Source organism: Pipistrellus hanaki, assembly GCF_964339955.1.
Source record: "Pipistrellus hanaki genome assembly, chromosome: 3".
Lineage (NCBI taxonomy): Eukaryota > Metazoa > Chordata > Mammalia > Chiroptera > Vespertilionidae > Pipistrellus > Pipistrellus hanaki.
In genome coordinates, this window is record NC_140505.1 from 182,636,275 (window position 1) to 182,658,378 (window position 22,104).

The 22,104-nt window shown below is 46.9% G+C and overlaps 1 protein-coding gene across 15 annotated transcripts in view; it reads right to left on the bottom strand.

Annotated features, from left to right (window-relative positions):
* RBFOX2 (RNA binding fox-1 homolog 2) overlaps positions 1 to 7,930 on the bottom strand; it is a 252,255-nt gene extending 244,325 nt beyond the window's left edge. For 6 of the 15 annotated variants that reach the window (XM_084876818.1, XM_084876808.1, XM_084876793.1 and 3 more), the window contains exon 1: positions 7,303 to 7,930. In XM_084876818.1, coding sequence (XP_084732944.1) covers positions 7,303 to 7,521 — 219 coding nt within the window. In that variant the 5' untranslated portion in view covers positions 7,522 to 7,930. The remainder of the gene's footprint in view (positions 1 to 7,302) is intronic. The other 9 variants (XM_084876820.1, XM_084876815.1, XM_084876789.1 and 6 more) reach the window with 3 other exon arrangements.
* Between the last annotated feature and the right edge of the window lie 14,174 nt (positions 7,931 to 22,104).

A 22,104-nucleotide genomic window follows, 5' to 3' on the forward strand; every position in this document is an offset into this window, starting at 1 on the left:
ACAACAAATGTAATTATATGTTAAAGGTTGGTAATAATAATGGTACCGGTGATAGTAATAATAATAGTATCTCCCTTTTAAAAACTGAGAGGGAACCCATATCATATTATTTTGGAATAAGGCATCACTCAGTGAAGTCACACCTGAGTTATCACAACTGGAATCTCCAAATACTACTAAAAAAGGTCATTCCTGAAAAAAAAATGTTCAGACTCAAATAATCAGAGCAAGAGGATTTAATATTTTCCAAAGAAATATATCAAATGCTCCATGCACTTTCCTCTCAGAGTCCCTAACACGTTTGAAAATGCATAGCAGCTCTTGTTTTCTCTCTTTTTCTTCCCACCCCTCCCTCCCTCCCTGCCTTCCTCCCTCCTTCTCTCTCTCCCCCTCTCTCATTCCCCCCCCAAATTACAGAAATATGTCCGGGATTCACTTGGCAGTTCTGATCCGATTTGCCCCAATCCTGGCTCAAGCAGCTTTGCATTACCCTCCTAACTAGATCATCGGCAGCCAATGGGTTTATTCAAGCTGATCTGTGATGGATTAGATCATGAAACCTTAGTCATGTAAGCTGGCTGCTTGTATTGGGGCTGAAGGGGAGAAGAATGAGAAACTCGAAACTCCTAGGGGCCACCTAGAACACCAAATGCAGCCGCCATCCCTCACTCCATCTGTTTGCTCCAATTACTGCCATTTCCTTTCCATCATCCCTGATGCTCTTCCCTCTTGTTTTGGAAGGAAGCGCACATCTGCCCCAGAATAAAAGATGTTTATTATGCTTTACAAATGCATATCAACAAAAATTCAAACAAATGTACTCATTAGAATGACTGCCTTCATGGTTTCTACAATTAAAGCCTGACATCAAGCTGACAGCCTGAAAGATGTCAAACTAGTAATTCACTAGAGCGACATTCTTGCTTAGACTAAGTAATATAGTGACTTTCTTTTCCCACAGTCCTGTAATCCTGAGGCCTGTCCGCACCAGTCTGCTTTCTATCAAAATGAAAGTTAAATCTCTAGTTAGCTTCTGCTGCGTTCATATGTCATTGTGATGGAGAAAGAAATGACAAGGTGGCTAGGCAATGGAAGAGATGGGAAACAAATTCAACTCGGGTTAATTTCTTGAGTCACCCTGAAAAACAATTCTCTGAATTCAGACCTGAATTTCTCCTTCTCAAAAACATTCCCAGTTTTACATTCGCAGTCTTCTCTGTGAGGCTTTTTTTTTTTAAATGTAGTCATTTTTATGTGATTATACCTGTTTCTGCATCTGCAATACTATTTATCACTCTGGCAGCGTAATGGGCTGAATGTCTGTGTTCCCCCAAAATTAACCTAGTGAAGCCCCAGCCCATGATGTGATGGTATTTGGAGGTAGGGCCTTTGGAAGGTGATTGGGTTTAGATTAGTTATAATGATAGGACGCTCGTGCTGGGATTAGTGCCCTTATAAGAAGAGGAACAGATACATCTTTCTCTGTCCAGGAACTCACACCGAGGAAAGGCCATGGGAGCACACTGAAAGAAGGCAGCTGACTGTCAGCCAGGAGGACAACCCTCGCCAGACGGTGAGTCTGCCAGCACCTTAATCTTGGATTTCCAGCCTCCAGAACTAAATTTCTGTGAGAAATAAATTTCTATTGTTTTTTGTTATGGCAGACTGAGCAAATTAAGACAAGGAGAGATTCAAGAATTTTAATGAGATTATTAATGATTATTACTTGGAAGGAAAACACATTATGTTTTTATTTTTAATCCTTACCTGAGGATATGTTCTTTATTGATTTTAGAGAGAAAGGAAGGAAGAGGGAGAGAAACATGGAATCGAGAAACATCAATTGGTTGCCTTCTGTGCACACCCCAACCAGGGATCGAACCCGCAACATGGGTATGTGTACTGACTGGAATTGAACCCAAAACCTTTTGGTATATGGCACAACACTGGCCAGGGCAGGAAAAAACATTACTTTCATACTCTATTCAAATGGTAGCACTATATTCAGTTTCAGCACCTAAATACCCAAATAAGAGTCCCAAGATACATCCACCTAGGAGGAAAGAAAACCAGAAACAAGCAAATGGGAAGATAAACTATTTCAAGAAAATACAGCATCCACATAGCAATTACAGGCTACCTGGAGCCCCTCCCCTGAGACCAGGTAAAAGTCTTCCTACTACTAGAATCAACAATTAATATGAACTGCTGAACCCACTTAGCTACCTTGGATTTATGAGTCTATGGTCAGAAGCAATTATTCAGCCATACAGCCATCACAGGCCAACATTTCACTGCCATAAAGAATTTTGCTGGAAGCTGTAAGTAATACTTTAGGTGCACCTTGCCTTGTACAGCAGCTAAGTTCCTGGAGAGTTACACAAAATTGAATTTTTGTTAAGTTGTTTTTATTCATTGGAACAGATAAGCAAATTCAATAGTGTCTTAGAAAGCCCAATTTTCATACATATCAGACTTCCATAAAGTGAAATGAGCCTCTGAAATCTATGCAGTGAATCTTCCACCAGGTTAGAGTACAATGTCGCCAAGTACCCTCTTTAACAACGTTGTTTCTTAAACCCAATTCCAGTTTTCAAGTTGGATTTCTCCTCCCTCCTGCTCCAGGGTTCAGGGCTCTCTGTTTCTATACTATTTCCAGGGTTGTGCTGACTCCTCTTCCACCCACATAAACCTTCTGGATCCTGCCCTTGGAAGGACCAGCCCTTCCCCTATCCCCTCGTGAGCCTAAGGATTACAACGTAAGTACCACCGACTCTCTCCTGTTCTCTATGGTCCACTCTGGGAAGTAGTGATTTACTCCAAAAACTCAGTGGCAGTAATTCAACAGGGTCCAACTTTGGAATCTCCAACTTAGAGGTACAGCTCCACTTCGTAAGCAGCCTTGTGAAATTAGCCCAATAAGAAACTTCCTTCTGTAAAACAAGATTAATCTTGGCGGGCTCTCTCTGGAGTATGCCCATGCCTCTTCTCCCTCTCCAGGGTGCATTTTTACTGTTCTCTCCCCATGAGACCTGCAACCAGGGGAGCAATGGGCAGTGGCAGCTTGTCCTGGGCTAATCCCCCAAATCTGTCTCCAGTGCAGATTCTGTCTCCCTTTTCTCTGACTCCCAGTGAGCTAAAAGCAGCCCTGCTGGGGCCTACTTCTTTCCTATAATGTTTCCAGGGAGCCAAAGCCGCCTACCTAGGCTCTCCCCTATTGGTTCTTCTACCCTAAGCCCTTCATTTGTTTCACTACCCCCCAGCTTTAATAAACATCCTTCAAAGTAAAATAAAGGGGAGAGGGGTAATCTTTTGACACTTAAAAAATTGGAGAATTTCATGAAGGTACTCTCACCCCTGAATTTCTTTTCTATCCCTTAATTATTTATAAATAAAAAAGGTCAATTTCAACTTCATCTCAACAGGCATTGAGCACTTGCTATGTACCCAAAAGTGTTGGGCATTAAGAATAAATACATCTTTAAAATAATTTTTAAAATAAAATAAACACAAGGAAAACACCGCTCCCATCTTCTAGAAACTTTTGGTCTCAACAGGAAAACAAGAATAACAACACAACTGAGGGACAATATATATGATGCATAATTAAGCATCGATATAAAGGAGATAAGAGGTCCCTACAGTTGGTTGAGCATCATCTGTGCACCAAAAAGTCATCGGTCTGATTCCTGATCAGGGCACATGCCCAGGTTGCAGGCTCGATCGTGGGTCAGTGTGTATGCAGGAGACAGTCCATCAGTGTTTCTCACATTGATGTTTCTCTCTCTTCCTGTCCCTTTCTTTCTCTAAAATCAATAAAAACCTATTTTTAAAAAAATAAATACATAAAGGAGACAAGGTAGGGCTCTGTTATCAACTAAACTGTCAGAAGCCTTTCCAAAAAGAACTATGAGCTCAGAAAAACTCTATTTGTGTTAAGTTGCAAGAAAAAAACGCATGCTTTAAGACATACTCATACAGAGATAAGGCCATGTAACTATGGAAGCAGAGAACAGTACGGTATTGCCACCAGCCAATGAGCCAAGGGGTTGGGGCAGACTCCAGAAGCACGAAGAGGCAAAGAATGGATTCTCCCCTGGAGCCCCTAAGAGCAACCAGCCCTGCTGACATTTTAACTTTAGATCAGGGACACTGACTTTGGACTTTCAATGTCAGAATTGTAAGACAATAAATTTGTTTCCTAAGAAAATATTAATAAGTAAATAATAGCCCATATACCAAAAAGGTTGGCTGCACTAAGGATTTTTAAAGCGTTACTTACATATGGCCTATAGCATTTCTACACCGTTTTTTATATCCTCTCCTATGGCTGACAAACCTCTGCTCTTTCTGCTCCAGCTATACCAGTCTCTATCCCAGGACATTAAAGAGACAGTCAGTACCGTAGCTTTAGAAGATGCAACTGCCTCAGTACCCAGTTCTTCTACCTGAGCCCTCTTCTCTCAAACATCTGAATGGCCCATCCCCTCACTCCATTCAAAGGTCACCTAACAGAGGCCTTCCCTGACCATCTTCTTCATTCTCTCTATCCCTTTACCTGCTTTCCATTTATTTTTAGCAACTTACCACCATCTAATAGTTGTTCACTTCTTTATTACCTGTCTGTTTTTATTAAAATATGCATTCCATGAGGGTAGGATCTTGTTTAGTTCACTACCATATCTCCTAGACTGTTCAACAAGGCCTAGCACATAGGAGTTGCTCAATAAGCATTAGTTAAATGAATATTAAATGTTCTACAATTATTCTCAGAATGATACAAGAACATCCTAGAGGTAGGTTTAGATCATCTAGGCTTAAATTTTATCTTTTCGTGGACATTATTTCTCCTTTACTCCCAATTATATCTCAAATTTCAACTTTCCCATAAAGCCTTCCTTGACCATTTCAGCAGGAATGATCATCTCCATCTTCTGGACCCAGTGGCACAAATCCTCTGCATACTTTGGCTCTAAATTATGAAATTATGAAATGCCTTTTGACATGCATCTATCCTGTGGTATCTCTACTCCTGTTCCACTAAACTTACAAAAAAAAAAAAAAAATCACTTATTTAAACTTTTTAGCCATGTTGTCTCTCCATCTAAATTGTAAGCATCGAGTACCTTAAGATCAGGGAGCTTGACATATTGTTTAGAAGATAACTCAGAAATCATCCTGTATAAACACTTTACAACTAAGGAAACAGAGGCCCCCAAAGGATGGATTTTCCCAGAACCGTACAGCTAGCTGAAAGCAGGACACTACATCAATGATGATATGAATACCTGTGTGACATGGTCTGTTGGAACTACAACAATGAAAATGCATACAGTGAAACATAAAACACCCACAAATACACAGAATGAAAAAAAAAGATTCTCTGTGGGATAGTTCTCAGTTGCCCATGTGTACCCGAAGGACCTAATCCACTCCTTCCTCTGCATAACCCAAAGTCCCTATGCACTGCTCCACTTCCAAATACTACTATCCTTAGCCAATTTGAAGGCAACCAGCAAATAATGGGCCCCAGGAGGGAAGGGAGGAGTCTCACTAGTATCTATGATTGACAGAAACAATAAATGAATGCAGACATACACAGATATATGCACACACCAAGCAGAACAGGCTCAACAGCACCAACATCCAGCCTCCCCTCCTGACCATCCACTATTAGCCCTCCCTTCACCTAAAGTCTCCCCATATTCCACTACATTTTTTCCCCTGGCCTCAAGCTTTTACTTCTCACAATCCCTCAGCCTAACAGAGTTCTAATGGAGAACAAAAGCAGGCAAATAAAAGAATTTTAAAATAAACACCAAGAAGGTCGGGTTTGTTTTTTTTTTAACCCAAATCAACAGAAGGAACAGAGTGGCCTCAGCGAAGGAGACCCAGAAGCACACAGCAAACTTGCCAGGCTTACATGCAGCTCCATCTCCAACAGGAAGTCAGGCACAGCCTTGAAAGGCAGGAGCAGAGCACAGGAAGTCTCTTAGCCCTACAGAGATTTCCAAGAGCTGTGTAACGGAGAGAGCTAGGGAATAGGAATTAGAAGACCACGCTTTCCGTTCTAGTTTTACCACCAGCTGACTGGGAGGCCTTAGGCAAGTCACCAGTCTTCCCTGGACCTTTGATTCCCCATCTATAAAACGAAGTAGTGAAATCATCTGAGGTCCTGAATCCACTCCACACAACAATACCTATTGCCTCTTCCCCACCAAAAAGTGCCCGTAAACTGTTCTGCATAAGAATCTTCCAAGTCTCCCCAGGTTAAGAACCCCTGGAAAAGATGTCTCTGGTCCCTCCTAACATTCTATGGTTCTAAGAGAATTAGGCAGATGTCAAAACAATTGCTGGTATGTGAGCCCTCCGCCCCCCTACCCCGAGGCCCACTTCATAGCAGGTATTTTCTGAACAGAGACCAAATCCTAAAACCTACGAAGGTTTCGTGGTCGATGGCCCCATCCCTGTATTTCCCATCCCTTGCCCAATCTGACCATTTTATCTTGGAGTCCACGACTCAGAATCCAGTCTTCTAACAGCCCTCTACATTTCCCTTGCTATCCCAGAGCACTCAAGAGCTAGCCCATGCCCTAGCCATCGGTGTAAGAAGATGCAACCGACAAAGTGCAAGTGGAGGGACGGGTCCTGGCCTCTCTGCAGAGCCCATTAGCAAAGCGCCACAAAGTTAATGTGACTGAGCGCCACGCTGTCCCCACAACACAGCCAAACTTCCCCGTGATTTAACCCACAACCGAAGCCACATCCCCTTTCTGGCTCTCGAGGAGTTCTCTCGCTTTCCACTCCGCTCCTTCGGACGCCACTCCCTCACCCCAGGGGGGTGGGTCGAGGGCTGCCCAAACGGCACTCCTCCCCGGGAGGGCTCCCACCGCCGCCCCCTCGCCCTCCACTCCGTCCAGCGGCTCTCTGGGCAGCAGACTCAGGACCTCCCTGGCTGGCTTCCACTCCACCCAAGCAACTCTAAGGAAAGGGTTGGAAGAAATGGAATCCATCCCAACCATGTTCGATTTCCCCAAAACACCTATCCACGCGTCATGCCCGCTCATCCTCTCAGGAACCAGGACCCTCGTGGCCACCCCGGGGACCTCCCGTCCCCTCCCTCGCGTCCACGCCGGAGAGCTCCCCTTTCAACCAGGCCCCGACCGGCCCCCTCCCACCTCCAAGCCCAGGATCCCGGGAGTCCTCCCCGCTCCACGCCGCGGGAGCCCGGGCCACCGCCCCCCTCCGCTCCCCTCCCCCCGGGCCCCGCGCCGTAACGGGATGCCCGTCCCGCGCGCTCACCTGCATCCCGCCGCCGCCGCCGCCGCCGCCGTCGTCGTCGGCCGCCGCCGCCTCCTCCGTGCGCGGCCGCTTGCTCAGGCCGGGCTCGGCTCCGTCTCCTCCCGCTCCGGGCGCCGGCAGCTCCAGCTCCGACTCCCGCTTCATCCCCCGGGCAGCGGCGCCGGGCCCGAGCTGAAGCGGCTGAAGCGGCTGAAGCTGCGGCTGGGCGCCTTCCGCCATCCGCCCGCGCCCCCCTCGCCTCTGGGAGCCGGGCGACCCGCGACAGGCCGCCTCCCTCCCCCTGGGCCTCGGCCCCCCGACAGTCGCGACAGGCGGCCGCGCGCCTGCCCCCGCCCCCGCGTGCGTGCGTGCGTGCGCGCGCGCGCGGGCCCGGCGCCCCTCGGCCACGGGCTCCGGGCGCTCGGCGCTCGCGGGGTCCTCGGCTCGGGGCGGCGGGCGGGCGGGCCGCGGCGGGCACGCACTCGTTCGCGCCCTCTCTCACGCGCGCACAACACACGCGCGCGGGACCCTCGGCCTGGTCTGCCGGGTGCCCCGCCTCCCGCACTCACGGAGCTCGCCCGCCGGCCCGCGCCGCCCGCTCCCTCTCACTGTCCCTCACAACACGCCGGCCCGGGAAGGAAGGGGGCGGTCCGGCTCCCGAGGTGCGGGGAGGGGTGTCTGGTGGGGGGAGGAGTGGCTCGTAGCAGGGACGAGCTGACTGGCCGGGATCCTCCGGCCCGCCACTGTGGCAGCGCCGGGAAGGCGGGGAGAGAGAAAGGAGGAGGGGAGGAGGGACCGGGATCTGGGAGACTCCCTCCGGCCCGCGCGGGAGGCGGCGGCGGGGGTGGGGCGGCGGGGGCGGGGCCGGGTGGCGGCCGAGCCTGCGGAGGGGGCGGGCCCAGCGTTCCTCGGCAATCTCCGCCTCCTCCTCCCCAGGCGCCCGAGGGAGGCCGGGAAGAGGTCGGAAAAGTTCGGGAATCTCCGGCGTTGGTCGGCGAGGGATCGTCGTCCGGGAGGAACTGCGCGGCTAGAATTCCAGCCGGCACGGAGGGGGCGGGGTCTGCTTTCTTTCGGGGCGGGGCCACAGCCTGAGGGAGGCGGGGCTTGAGAGGCCCAAGGGCCGGATTGGTTCCAGGAGAGGGAAGGGCACTGTGGGCGGGGGCACTTGGCCTGCACCTTGTCGGGCGAAGAATGGGGGATTGACCTACTATTGGAAGATCTGGGAATGTAAATCACCACTTCAAGGTTCTCCTTGAAGTGCTGAAAGCTTTTACTCTAATCATTATAATAGTTACTATTATCACATTCCTGATCATCTTTAGTAACACCTGAGGTTTGTAAAGGGCTTTACAGTTTGCACAAGGCGTTCACATACCCGTTTTTGAAGCCTGCTTCAGTCCTGCAGCTAAAAAAAATGGCAGATCCAGATCTCATTGTCTCTCTACACCTTGCTGCTTATGTAATACTTTATTTCTGATCAATACTTTATTAGAGGTAATTGTGCAATCCCTTCTCTCTCCTAAGAGACTGTAAGGACCAAGAGGGCATCCATTTTCTCTGGGTTACATATCGTGGCCTGTATGTTATAGAGATAAAATGAAGTTATATGATGACCTGGATTCTACTTCAAACAAGTTACTTCATCTCTTTGGGCCCTTGATACATCATTTGTACAGTGAGATGGTTTAGGTCAGTGCTTTGCAACCAGGAGCGATTTTGCCCCTTTCCTCTCTCCAGGATACTTGTCAACATCTGGAGACATTTTTTGATGTTACAACAGCAAGGTTGCTTCTGGCATCTAATGGGGGAGATGTTGTTCACAATCCTGTGATGAACAGGACAGTTACAACAGTTGTCCAGCCAAAAATATAAATACTGCTGAGGTTAAGAAACCCTGGATTTTATTATTTACTAGAAGCCCAGTGCACAAAATTCATGCACGGGGAAGGGGGGGGGGTGTTCCTCAGCTCAGCCTGTACCCTCTCCAATCTGGGACATCCCTCTCACAATCCAAGACTGCTGGCTCCCAACTGCTCGCCTACCTGCCTTCCTGATTGCCCATAACCATTTCTGCCTGCCAGCCTGATCACCCCCTAAACACTCCCCTGCCAGCCTGATTGATGCCTAACTGCTCCCCTGACAGTCTGTTTGCCCCTAACTGCCCTCCCCTGTAGGCCTGGTCACCCTTATTTGCCCTCCCCTGCAGGCTTGGTCGCACCCAACTTCTCTCCTCTGCCAGCATGGTTACCCCTAACTGCCCTCCCCTGCAGGCTTAATCACCCCCAACTGCCCTCCCCTGCTGGCCATTTTGAGGTGGCCATGTAGTGTCCACATGGGGGCAGGATCTTTGACCACATGAGGGCATCCATCTTGTGTATTGGAGTGATGGTCAATCGGCATATTACTCTTTTATTAGATAGGATAGAGACCTGGTGCATGGGTAGGGGCCAGCTGGTTTGCCCTGAAGGGTGTCCCAAATCAGGGTGGAGTTCCCTTGGGGTGTGGGCGGCCTGGGCAAGGGCCTGTGGTGGTTTGCAGGGCAGCTTTGCCCTGCCCGCGTGCCCCTCCTTCCCCCAGCCACCCAAGCAAAGGTGCTGGTATCTGTGGCTTATTTATCTTCTACAATTTAAACTTTGTAGCCTGGAGCAGAGCCAAGCCTTCTGCTTGCTCCGTGGCAGCAGCCATTTCTGTTGGGACTTACATATCTTCTATAATTGAAACTTTGTAGCCTTAAGCAGAGGCCTGGGCTGGCCAGAGTGTGCGAAAGCTTGGCTTCCTCCATTGCGGGGAGGGCAACCCTAGCCTCCTGTTCTTTCCGGTCAAAGACACATGCCCGGGTTTCAGGCTCCATCCCCAGTAGGGGGCGTGCAGAAGGCAGCTGATCACTGATTCGCTCTTGTCTTTGGTGTTTCTATCTCTCCCTCTCCCTTCCTCTTTGAAACCAATAAAAATCTACTTTAAAAAAAAAAAGAATTTCTATATAGAAGGAGTTTAGGGCCTGCTGACTGATTAGAAGGGAGAACTGACTAAAGGACTTGTCTTGAAGGCTAGTTTTCATAGAAAGCACATATTTTTTACCTGGGCTGTATCATATCTACTATATATACACTGGTAAAAGGCTAATATGCAAAGTGTCCCCTCAGGAGTTCGACTGGGAGACCAGAAGTTCAATGGCTTGCTATGACAGGTGCTGACCACCAGGGGGCGGTGCAGAATGAAGGAAGGCCCTGGCCAGCAGCTGACACCTTGGGAAGGAAGGCCCCAGCCGGCATCTGGAAGGCCCCAATCGATCCTGATCTCTGGCCAGGCCTAGGGACCCTACCCATGCATGAATTTTGTGCTCCGAGCCTCTAGTAGATCAATAAAAATAGCCAAGTTTTATTCTGCCACTTATAAGTCATAATGCCTTGTGAAAGCTACTTAGCCTCTCTATGCCTGTTTCTTCATTTGAAAATAGGATACTGTAATTATAGTACCTTCCTGAAGGGATTATTGTGAGGATTCAATATGAGTTATTACAATGAGTTAAGAACTTTGAACATATTGACCTATGGTTACACTCGATAAATGTTATCTATTATTACTATTATCATTATCATTGTATTCACATTTTAATTAAGAAGGAGAAAAATGTTCATTGTCAAGATCAAAGAATAGCATTATCACTACTGTTGAATTTTTTTTAATTATATAAGGTAGAGATTAAGATGGGCAGACAGCTGAAACCAGTTTGGCTCAGTGGATAGAGCATTGGCCTGCAGACTGAAGGGTCCCGGGTTCTATTCCAGTCAAGGGCATGTGCCTTAGTTGTAGGCACATCCCCGGTGGGGGGTGTGCAAGAGGCAGCTGATCAATTCTCTCTCATCGATGTTTCTAGCTCTCTATCCCTCTCTCTTCCTCTCTGTAAAAAATCAATAAAATATACTTAAAAAACAAAAACAAACAAAGATGGGGAGACAAAGTTCCACAAGTCACCCTTTGATGCAACCATTATGTTGGGCAAGTCCTATATTTCCATTTAGCTTTACATTCCTTGTAAGATAATAATAGTAACGGTGTTGTTCTAAAAGTTAAATGAGACAAAATGAAACACTTAGCCTAGCACCTAACATATAGCAACTGCTGATTAAGTAATTATTTACCATCTAATACCACTATTTGGGTCATCAAGTTGGAAGTCCAAGTGCCTGCAAACTTGTTCTCAAGCTGAATTAGACAGTCTCAACCTAATTCAGAGGTCTCCAGTTAGCAGTACCCCATAGCAGACAGGCTTAATCCTGTGCAACTGAGCACAAGCATTATGGCTTTGAAGAAAATCAGATGTTTCCTGTGTGGCCTATAAGACAACAATGGGTGTGTGTGTGTGTGTGTGTGTGTGTGTGTGTGTGTTTTAACATAGGGAAATCAGTGGTTGATTTTCTGAAAATTTTACTAGACTGGTATCTTCCCTCTCTACCTGCCTTGTCATAATACTGGAAACTTATTGATGCTAGGTCCTTTCTGGGCTGCTCCATGACCAAGCAAGAAATAAGATTTGGGATCAGGCCTGCTTATGGCTCAACTTATTGTTATTCAAGTATTTCCCTTAGAAATAGAGCAGTAAGGTTTGAATGACCAGGCAGAACAAAGAGAAACTGGATCCTGCCCTTTAAACAAACATTAAGCATTTAGGGAGAGGGAAGGGAGGAGGAACAGGAAAGGGAGGGAGAAGAGAGGAGAGGAGAGGGGAGGGGAGGGGAGGGGAGGAGAAGGGAGGGAGGGAGAAGGGAGGGGAGAGTAAGGGGAGGGAGGATGGAGAGAGAGAGGGAGAGAGGGAGAGAGGGAGAGAGGGAGAGAGGGAGAGAGGGAGAGAGAGAGAGAGAGAGAGAGAGAGAGAGAGAGAGAGAGAGAGAGAGAGAGAGAGAGAGAGAAAGAGAGAGAGAGAGAGAGAGAGAGAGAGAGAGAGAGAGAGAGAGAGAGAGAGAGATGCCTATAAATAATTGAAGGGGCCAAATTGTGCCCATGGCGGCACAAAGACCAGGACTGTCTCTTTCATGCACATCTGTAGCTACCTCTGTGAGAACAGATGGTTATAAAATATTACAGAGGAAGAAGACAGTTAAAGAATATTGTCTTAGCTGAAACCAGTTTGGCTCAGTGGATAGAGCGTTGGCCTGCAGACTGAAAGGTCCCAGGTTTGATTCTGGTCAAGGGCATGTACCTTGGTTTCGTTCACATCCCCAGTAGGAGGTGTGCAAGAGGCAGCTGATCTATGATTCTCCCTCATCCATGTTTCTAATTCTCTATCCATCTCTCTTCCTCTCTGTAAAACATCAATAAAATATATTTTTAAAAAAAGAATATTGTCTTAGAAATAATTTTAGCTGCAAAAACTACTGAAGTCCTAACGTTTCTTCATTTATCCATTCAACAAACTATGAGCAAGGGTCTGGGATACCAAGAAGAATGAAATTGATTCCTGGTACCCAGGAGTTCTCAGTCTAGAGAAGAAAGGATAAACAAATAAAAAGACAATTACAGTGCATCATGATAAGGAGGTCATCTGTCACAGTGATCAAGAACATGAACTCTGGTGTCAGACAGACACGGGTTTGAGTCTGAATTGGCCATATATTTGACTTTGGACAAGATCCTTAGCATCTCTAAGGCCCAGTTTCTTCATTTGTTTGACAAGCACTGGTAGATCCCCAATATCCATCTTATTCCTTACTAGCATTAGAGAAGCCCCATTTTGTTCAGGGTAGAAACCTTCCTAGCTTTAAAATAGGGGGGGAAATTCTCAGCTTCCCTGACAGCTGAGGGTGGCCACATAACATAGTTCTGGCTAGGCAGCTGTAGGTGGGGGATAGCATTACTTTCCAATAATAAGTCAAAAAGAAAAGGCTCTTTGCCCTTCATCCTTTGCCCTTTGCCCTTTGCCCTTTATCCTTTTTCCTGCCTGGAACACAGATTGGAAAAACAGCAGACATCTTGTCTCCATAGTAACAAAAGCTACCTGCTAAGAGTGGTATTGTGGAGCCACCATACCAGCCTTAGCCTCTCTACCTTTAATTTATTGTTAAAATTTGAGCAAAATAAGTTCCATTTCATTAAGCCACCATGGACAGGTTTCCACATGCAGCCAAACTCAACTCGCAGCTGATCCAATCTGTAAACTGAGAACAATAATAGTATCTGCCCCTGGGGTTCTTTTGAGCTTTAAATATTGCATGTACAGCACTTAGCATGACACCTGGCTCATAGGCACACTCAACCATGGTAACTTAGTCCTTTTTACTACTATTGTCCTTATTGATATGATTAGTATCCGTGCCAAAAGCTATAGGAGAAAATAGGAAGGTGTCACTCCCCCTGCCTGGGGAAGACAGAACAAGCCTCTCTGAGAAAGTTATGTTTAACCTGCTTCTTTAAAAATGAGAAGGATGCCCTGGCTGGTGGATAGAGCATGGGCTTGCTAACTAAAAGAGTCCCAGGTTTGATTCCGGTACGGGCACATCACAGGTAGGGGGTGTGCAGGAGGCAGCTGAATTAATGTTTCTCTGTCATCAATGTTAGTAACTCTCTATCCCTCTCCCATCCTCTCTGTAAAAAATCAATAAAATATATATTAAAAATAAATAAAAATGAGGAGGGTTCCCTGGCTGGTTTGGCTCAATGGATAGAGCCTTGGCCTTCGGACTGAAGGGCTCTGGGTTTGATTCCAGTCATGGACACATGCCAGGTTGCAGGCTTACCGTAATCCCCAGTGGGGGGTGTCCAGGAGGCAGCCAATCAATGATTCTCTCTCATGTTAATATCTCTCTCTCTCTCCCTCTCTCTTTCTCTCTGGAATATATTTTTTTAAAAAAAGAAATGAGGAGGAGTTTCCCAGGATATGGTTTGTGAGCAAATTCTTGTGTGCCTGCAAGGGCTTAGGAGGAGCTCAGCGACAGAGAAAACTCTGATGGGATGCAGCACTGGCCTTAGGGTGAGAGCACCGGGAGTGGAGTCAGGACCAGCTGTGGTCCTCAGACTGAGACAGAGATAGGTAGGTGGGTGTCCGAGCAACTAGCCACAGGGCTATGTGGGCCCATAGGAAATGGTACACCTTATGAAAAATCTATGCAAACACCATTTATTGTTATTCCCATACTCTGGGAACCTGACAGCCATCAGACAACCTGGTGGTGTCCATCTATAAACTTTTGGAACATGAATGCTTTCTTATTTTTTTTAAAATATATTTTATTGATTTTTTTTCTACAGAGAGAAAGGGAGAGGGATAGAGAGTTAGAAACATCGATGGGAGAGAAATATCGATCAGCTGCCTCCTGCACACTCCCCACTGGGTATGTGCCCACAACCAAGGTACATGCCCTTGACTGGAATTGAACCTAGGACCCTTGAGTCCACAGGCTGACGCTCTATCCACTGAGCCAAACCGGTTAGGGCCATGAACGCTTTCTTAATTTCTTCCTTGATTTTTGTGTCTCTAGCACCAACCACAGAGCTTGACACCAAATATGTGGCTATTCCAACAATCCTAAAAATATTCAAAAACACAGCCTGAGCCCTCAACACACACACACCCTGCCCCCGTCCCCACCCCGGAAAAACAGAGAGAGCCCCAGAACAGATGAGCTTAGCACGCTGTCTTAGCCACGCACTGCTCTAAATCAGACAGAGGGCTCAAGGCCGCAGTACTTGCCCCAAATTTATCATCTCTCTAATGAGAGAGAGAAGGGTCGATATAAATAGAAGACAGCATGTTCCACTCCAAAGCTTTCTTTTTCCAAAAGAAGGAAGGCAGAATACCCTTGACAGTTCATGGGCCAGAGGAAGTGGCAGCCATAATTCCTGCGGTGCGGCTGGCTGGTGCAGGGGCCGATCCAAAGCCTAAGGAGAAACGGGGTTCAGCAAGAGAGGAACATGTGGTGTGTCTGAGCCTCGTGAGTACCACAGAACCAGCCTTTCCACACGAGCCCCGCTATTGACTTTGACCGCACTTCCCTACCCGCCTCTGCTCACGGCATTATTGAACCTGGGATTTTCCTATGGGCCAGAGCCGTGCCAACCCCTTTGCCCTTCACATAATGTGTTTGTCTGGTTTCTATTTCTGTAGTTTGATGAAGGATGATAGCAGGGTATTGAGTTGTTGTTTTTCATTTAGTGCCGTTGCCGCCCTCACCCTGTCCCCTACCCCACCCTGCTCTCAAGTCGGAATTTCATTGTCTGGTAGGTGCCTCCTCCTAGGTTTTTATTGCTTCCTTACAGAAGTGGGGGAAGGTATTTATTTTATTTTAGTGTCCAGGCCCTGGTATACATAAGCTCACGGGTCCATCTTTTTTGCAAAGAATGACGGTGTTTTGAAATGGAAATGACCTTGAAGGGAAAGGCCAGGTGCAGATGTTTGCCCAGCCCCTAATAAGAACCAGGTCCTGCTTTTTTTACTTTTTTATTTTTATTTTTTTGCACGTATTCCCCACAGCACGTCCACGAGGTAGGCAGTGTTATATCTCCTTTTACAGATGAGAAAACTGAACTCCTGAGAGGTGAAACGACAGGTTCAAGGTTACACGGAATGACTACTGACAAAGGAATGCTGGTCTCCTACCCAAGTCCACTGCCCCTCCCACGCCCTACCAGCTTTGTGACATTTTAGGGTGTTTTCCTGTGGGTGGGTCCAAATTCCCTGAAAAAGAGGGAACAGGCGAGTGTAACCTCTTGTTCTCTGAAACAATTAACTGCCATGATCCTGCATCCCATCTGGGCACAAGCTCCTGGACCTTCGTGGCATTGAGGCTTTGGTCTTCGTTACCCCTGGCCCACCTGCTCAGGTGTCTTCCTCTGGGTCCCCATCCGGCTGTCCGGTGGATCCGGCTGGCCTCCACAAGCTGTCCTTGGCTCCTCAGTCATGATTCTCCCAGAGCACAGCTGGCGGGGCCACCCAGAAAAGGCTCCGTCTGTGGGCTCCACAGCGCCCTCAGGGTGTGGGGTGGGAAACCCTGGCGGCTCCCACTGCTCCGGGGGCTTGGAAATCTCTGAGAGGCTGTCTCTGGCCCCTGCTGTGTAGACACACCAAGGAGGCATCCCTATTCCTCAAGCCCTTGTGCCCCCCAAGACCTCCAAGGGGAGGTGGGCACAGATAGCTTCTCCTTCTTGGTGCCACACCCTCCAGCTCTGCCCCCATCCCCCCTTTCCCTCCCGCCAGATTCCATGGAGAAGGAGGCAGGGGTCCTCCAGAGCCTCCACAAGGCTCCAGCTCTGTTCTCTCTACTCTCATTCTCTCTCTCTCTCTCTCTCTCTCTCTCTCTCTCTCTCTCTCTCTCTCTCTCTCTCTCTCCAGCCTCATCAGAGTGGAGCAGGGACAGGAGAAGGGTGATACTGACTCTGACAAAAATCTCTAGATTTTGTAGGGCATGGATATAATGGTCAGAGTCATGCAGCCTGAGGGTTGAGACTTTGGTAGTTAAAAAGACCATGCTTTAAACACACACACACACACACACACACACACACACACACAAAACCCAAGACCAGGCTTTTAGCTCAGGGGTTAGACTGTCACCTCAGTTGTGAGCTCAGTCCCCAGCTCCTGTCCGGGCACGTGTGTGGGAGGCGACCCATTGAGGCATCTCTCTCACATCAATATTTCCCTCTCTGTGTCTCTCCCCTCCCTTCCACTCTCTCTAAAAAAATAATCCATGGAAAAATATCCTTGGGTGAGGATTAACAACAACAAAAAGAGACCAGGCTTTTGAAACCGAGACTTTTCCCTCAGGCCATATGTTTCAAAGTCTATTTGGTAATTTGAAACTCAAGCCCATTTTCTTTCTTTCCATTTCCACAGTAACAGCTTTAATTCTGAAAGGGAGGGAGGGTGGGATAGTGGAAGATAACCTGGCAGGTTGTGGGGTGGGGGAGGGGGGGAAGGAGAGAACATAAATTAATATTTCTGTGGCAACATATGGAAATAGACAATGGAGTGGTGAAGACCTGGGAGGGGTGGGTGTGGTGTGGAGGGGGGGGTCAATGGGGGGGGGGGGAGGCCAAAAAACAAAGGGGACATCTGTAATACTTTCAACAATAAAGAAAAAGGAGCCCTAGCCGGTTTGGTTCAGAGGATAGAGCGTCAGCCTGTGGACCCAAGGGTTCCAGGTTCCATTCTGGTCAAGGGCACATGCCCAGGTTGTAGATTCAGTCCCTAGTAGGAGGGGAGGAGGAGGCAGCCAATCAATAATTCTCTCTCATCATTGATGTTTCTCTCTCTCTCCCTCTCCCTTCCTTCTGAAATCAAACCTGAAACCTTTCAGTCCACAGGCTGAAGCTCTACCCACCGAGCCAAACCGGTTTTGGCAAAATATATATATATTTTTAAAGAAAATCTCTGCACTATTTCTTCCTACTGAGAACACCAGGAGATATTTCTCAGCCTCCTTGGCAGGCAGTTAGAATGGGGACGCATGTCAACTTATTGGCCAATGGGATGTGGATAAAACATAGAGATTGCTATGGGCCCGGACCCTAGAACACCCCTGCCAAGATGCTAGCCCTCTCGTGCCCCTGCCACAGCAGCTGGGAGACCCTGAGCTAAAGACAGTAACATCACAAGAGGAAAGGAACCCGGATGCCTGAGTCATCCATTGGGGGAGAGCTATAGAAGCTGCATAAAAAGCTGCCCCCAGCCCCCTCTCATCCCCACAACAGACTATGATGTGATCAGGAAATGAAACTTAATTGTGTTAAGCCATTGAAGTTTAGGAGTGTGTGTGTGTGTGTGTGTGTGTGTGTGTGTGTGTGTTATTGCAGTTTATATTACTTACTCTGATAAAATACTTAAATGTTGTTCTTTTTAAAAATATATATATATATTGATTTTTTTTTATGGAGAGGTGGGGAGAGGAAGAGAGAGTTAGAAACATTGATGAGAGAGGAACAGCAATCAGCTGCCTCCTGCACACCCGCTACTGGGTATGTGCCCACATCCAAGGTACATGCCCTTGACCGGAATCGAACCTGGGACCCTTCAGTCCACTCTATCCACTGAGCCAAACCGGTTAGAGCCTTAAATGTTGTTCTACCTCATAATCAATGCACAAAAGATCAGAGATTGGGAATCAGAAACTTGACCATTTTGATTAAAATTTATAAAATTGAAGGTGTATAAAATGATACAATTCTAAGAAAATACTAAGTATTATCCTTGGACAACATTCAAAGCTTGATGTTGAAGGAGAGTGATGGGGGAGAAGAGCAAGAATGGTATGTGAAACCCCTTCCTTCAGCCAGCCTGGCATAACACCTGGCATGCTGAGATGCTTAATAAGTAATGACTGACTGAATGAAAACCCATCAATCTATCAACTCTGATCAAACCCAGGACATTCACTTTTTTTTTCCTTAATTTTACTTTCAAATATTAGTTATACGTAATCCCCTTTAATCTACACCCACTTTACAGCCTTGATACAGGCATTGCAATGATTACTTTCAATAACTTTTTAAAGATTTCAAATATATTTTAATTTTTAATTATGCTATATTTAAATGAGCAGCGGAGTGCTTAAATGACCAGTTAATTTTGAAATAATTCTGTATTACACAACTGTAATGGTTACTCATCATTCTACTCTTTTATGGTGCCGCTGGCAGCAGGGGACAGGCTTCATTCTATTTCGATCCGTGTGGTTGTAAATATCCATGGGACAACACAGAAAGTGGTTCCCCTGGCTAGGACAGCATTACCATATTTGTCATGAAAATCTGGGAGTGTTTTCTGGAGCTCTGTCTTGTCCTAATTTGCTGAATGCTTTGAATTTTGAGGCTTCTTAATATATTTCTAGCCAAGGAAAACATCATGAAGGGGTTATAAAATTGCAATTGATTGCAGTTGCTGGTCTATTTCCTTTCCATTCCTGGTGAGAGCCCTATTCCTGGCATGTAAACTACCGCCTTCTCACTGTGTCTTCACATGTAAGAGAGAGAAGGAGAGGGGAAGGGAAGGAAAGGGAAGGGAAGGGAAGGGAAGGGAAGGGAAGGGAAGGGAAGGGAAGGGAAGGAAAGGGAAGGGAAGGGAAGGGAAGGGAAGGGAAGGGAAAAGGAGAGGGAGGGGAGGGAGAAGAGGGGAGGGGAAGAGAGGGAAAGGAAGGGAAGTGGAGGTGAGAGAAGGAAAGGGAAGAGAAGGGAAGGGAAGAGGGAGAGAGGAGAGGAGTGGGGACGGGAGAGAGGAAAGGAGAGGGGAGGGGAGGGAAGGAAAGGGAACGGTAGAGAGAAGGGGGAAAAAAGGAAGGGAAGGGAAAGAAAGGAAGGGAGGGAGGAGAGGGGAGGGAAGTGAAGAGGGAGGGGAAGAAAAGGGAAGGGAGGAGAGGGGAAGGAAGAGAAGGAAAATGGAAGGAAGGAAAGGGGAGGGGAGGCAAGGGAAAGGAAGGGAAGAGGGAAGGGAAGGGAAGAGGTGATGGGAAGAAAGGGAAGTGGAGTGGAGGGAAAGGAAGGGAAGGGAATGGAAGGGGAAGAGGTGAGGGAAGGGAAGAGGGGATGGGAGGGAGGAGAGGGGAGGGGATGGAAGGGAAGTGGAGTGGAGGAAAGAAGAGGGGAAGAAAGGGAAGTAAAGGGAAGAGGAAAGGAAAGGAAAGGGGAGGGGAGGGGAAGGAAGGGAAGGGAAGTGGGAAGGAAGGGAAGGGAAGAGGGGAGGGGAGGGGAGATCTCTCAGGACAATTAGTAGTTTAGGTTTTATGGGGAGGAGCAAAGGAGATAGAGATTAAAAAAAAAATTTAAGAGAGAGAGAGAAGCAGCAGCAGGAAGGAAGTAGGAAAGAATGAGAAGGCAAGGTGGAAATGATTTTCCAGAAAACATCTACCTTTACCTATTCTCACTTTTGTGACTTAAATCTGTGCTTATTGGCCAGAACCCCCTATGGCTTTGTTCTTTACGTGCTCACAAACGTAAGGTTACAATTTTTATTTATTATTGATATCAACATATAAAATGAAGCTGGTGTGAGAAATGCCACAGTGAGTGGCAGGCAGAAGCCAATAAATTGGAAAAGGCCGATCAATCCCTAAGACTTGGGATCATGCAGAAAGACTTCTGAAGTTTGGGCTCAATACCACCTTTCTTCCCTACCAAGTCAGGAACCGATATAGAGACCTATGGGGCGGGGGGGGGGGGGGGGGGGGGCGGGGGATAAAAATGTTTGACTTATTACTGATAAACCCTGGGTGTGAGTGTGCCTCCACATGAATGGGCTGTGAGCCTCCTCTCTTGAATTGACCAACTCGACCACCCAGCCACTGGCAGAGCAGGAAAATGGCAGATTGTCCCCAACAGAGATACGTTCCTGACCGCCTGGCAGAGAGCTCACTAAAAACCCCTCTCAGAGCCAAGCAGATGTGAAGAACGAGTAAGGAAGAAGCCTGAGTCAAGCCACGTGCGGTTCTTCTCAAACCACCAGTCACACAAATCACCTCTTCTATGAGTCAGCTAAGGTATGAGGCAAGAGCAAATACTTGCAAAACCTCAGTGGCTTCCAACCACAAGATTTCCTGCTTATGCATGTCGTTTCCCACCTCTGGGTTAGAGCGTTGGCCCTGGACCCAATAATCATGGGCTGGATTCCTATCAAGAGCATGTACCTCAGTGGCAGGTTCAAGCCTAGGCCCCAGTGGGGGCACAAGCAGGAGGCAACCAAATGATGTGTGTCTCACACATCGATGTTTTCTATCTCTCTCTCCCTTCCACTCTGTCTAAAAATCAATGGAAAAAATATCCTCGGTGAGGATAAAAAAAGAAATACATTTCATAAGACTATAGCTGCCATAGATGGATATGGGCAAAGTACACTAAAGGATTCACCATCTAGATGTCATTAAGAACATTTGTCCTGGCCAGCTTGAGCATCAACCTGTGAACCAGGAGGTCACAGTTCAATTCCAGTCAGGGCACATGCCTGGGTTATGGGTCAAACCCCAGTAGGGGGCTTGCAGGAAGCAGCTTATCAATGATTCTCTTTCATCATTGATGTTTCTATCTCTCTCTCACTCTCCCTTTCTGAAATCAATACATACATATATATATATATATATATATATATATATATATATATTTTTTTTTTTTTTTTTTTTTTTAACAAAAAAAGATCATTGGTGATACATGAAAAGAGTTTAAAATATCAATACTAATAGTTTGGAAGAAGTTGATTCCAACCTCATGGATGACTTCGAGGGCTTTAGGACTTCGGTGAAGGAGGTAACTACAGATGTGGTGGAAATAGCAAAGGAACTACAATTATAAGAGGAGCCTGAAGGTGCTGCATATGGTGATAAAACTGTAGTGGATAAGAAAATGCTTCTTATGGATGAGCAAGGAAAGTGGCTTCTTGAACCAGCTGGTTTGGCTCATTGGATAGAATGTTGGCCTGTGGACAGAAGGGTCCCCGGTTTGATTCTGGTCAAGGGCATGTACCTCAGTTGCAGGTTCCAATCGATGTGTTTCTCTCACATCAATATTTCTCTCTGTCTTTCCCTCTCTCTTCCACTTTGTCTAAAAATTAATGAAAAAATACCTTCTGGTGAGAATAAAATTTAAAAAAAAAAAAAAAGGAAGAAAATGGTTTCTTGTGATGAAATCTGCTCTTGGTAAAAATGCTGTGAAGATAGTTGGAATGACAAAGGATTTATAATCCATTTATATATAAGCCTAAGTGACTGACCAACCGACCAGCCAACCGGCTGGTAGCTATGATGCAAACTGACCACCAGGGGGCAGATGCTCAACGCAGGAGCTGCTGAGCGGCTGTGACTTGGCAGCTGCAGTTCTCGGGTGATGCATCTGGGACCGGAGAGGAGG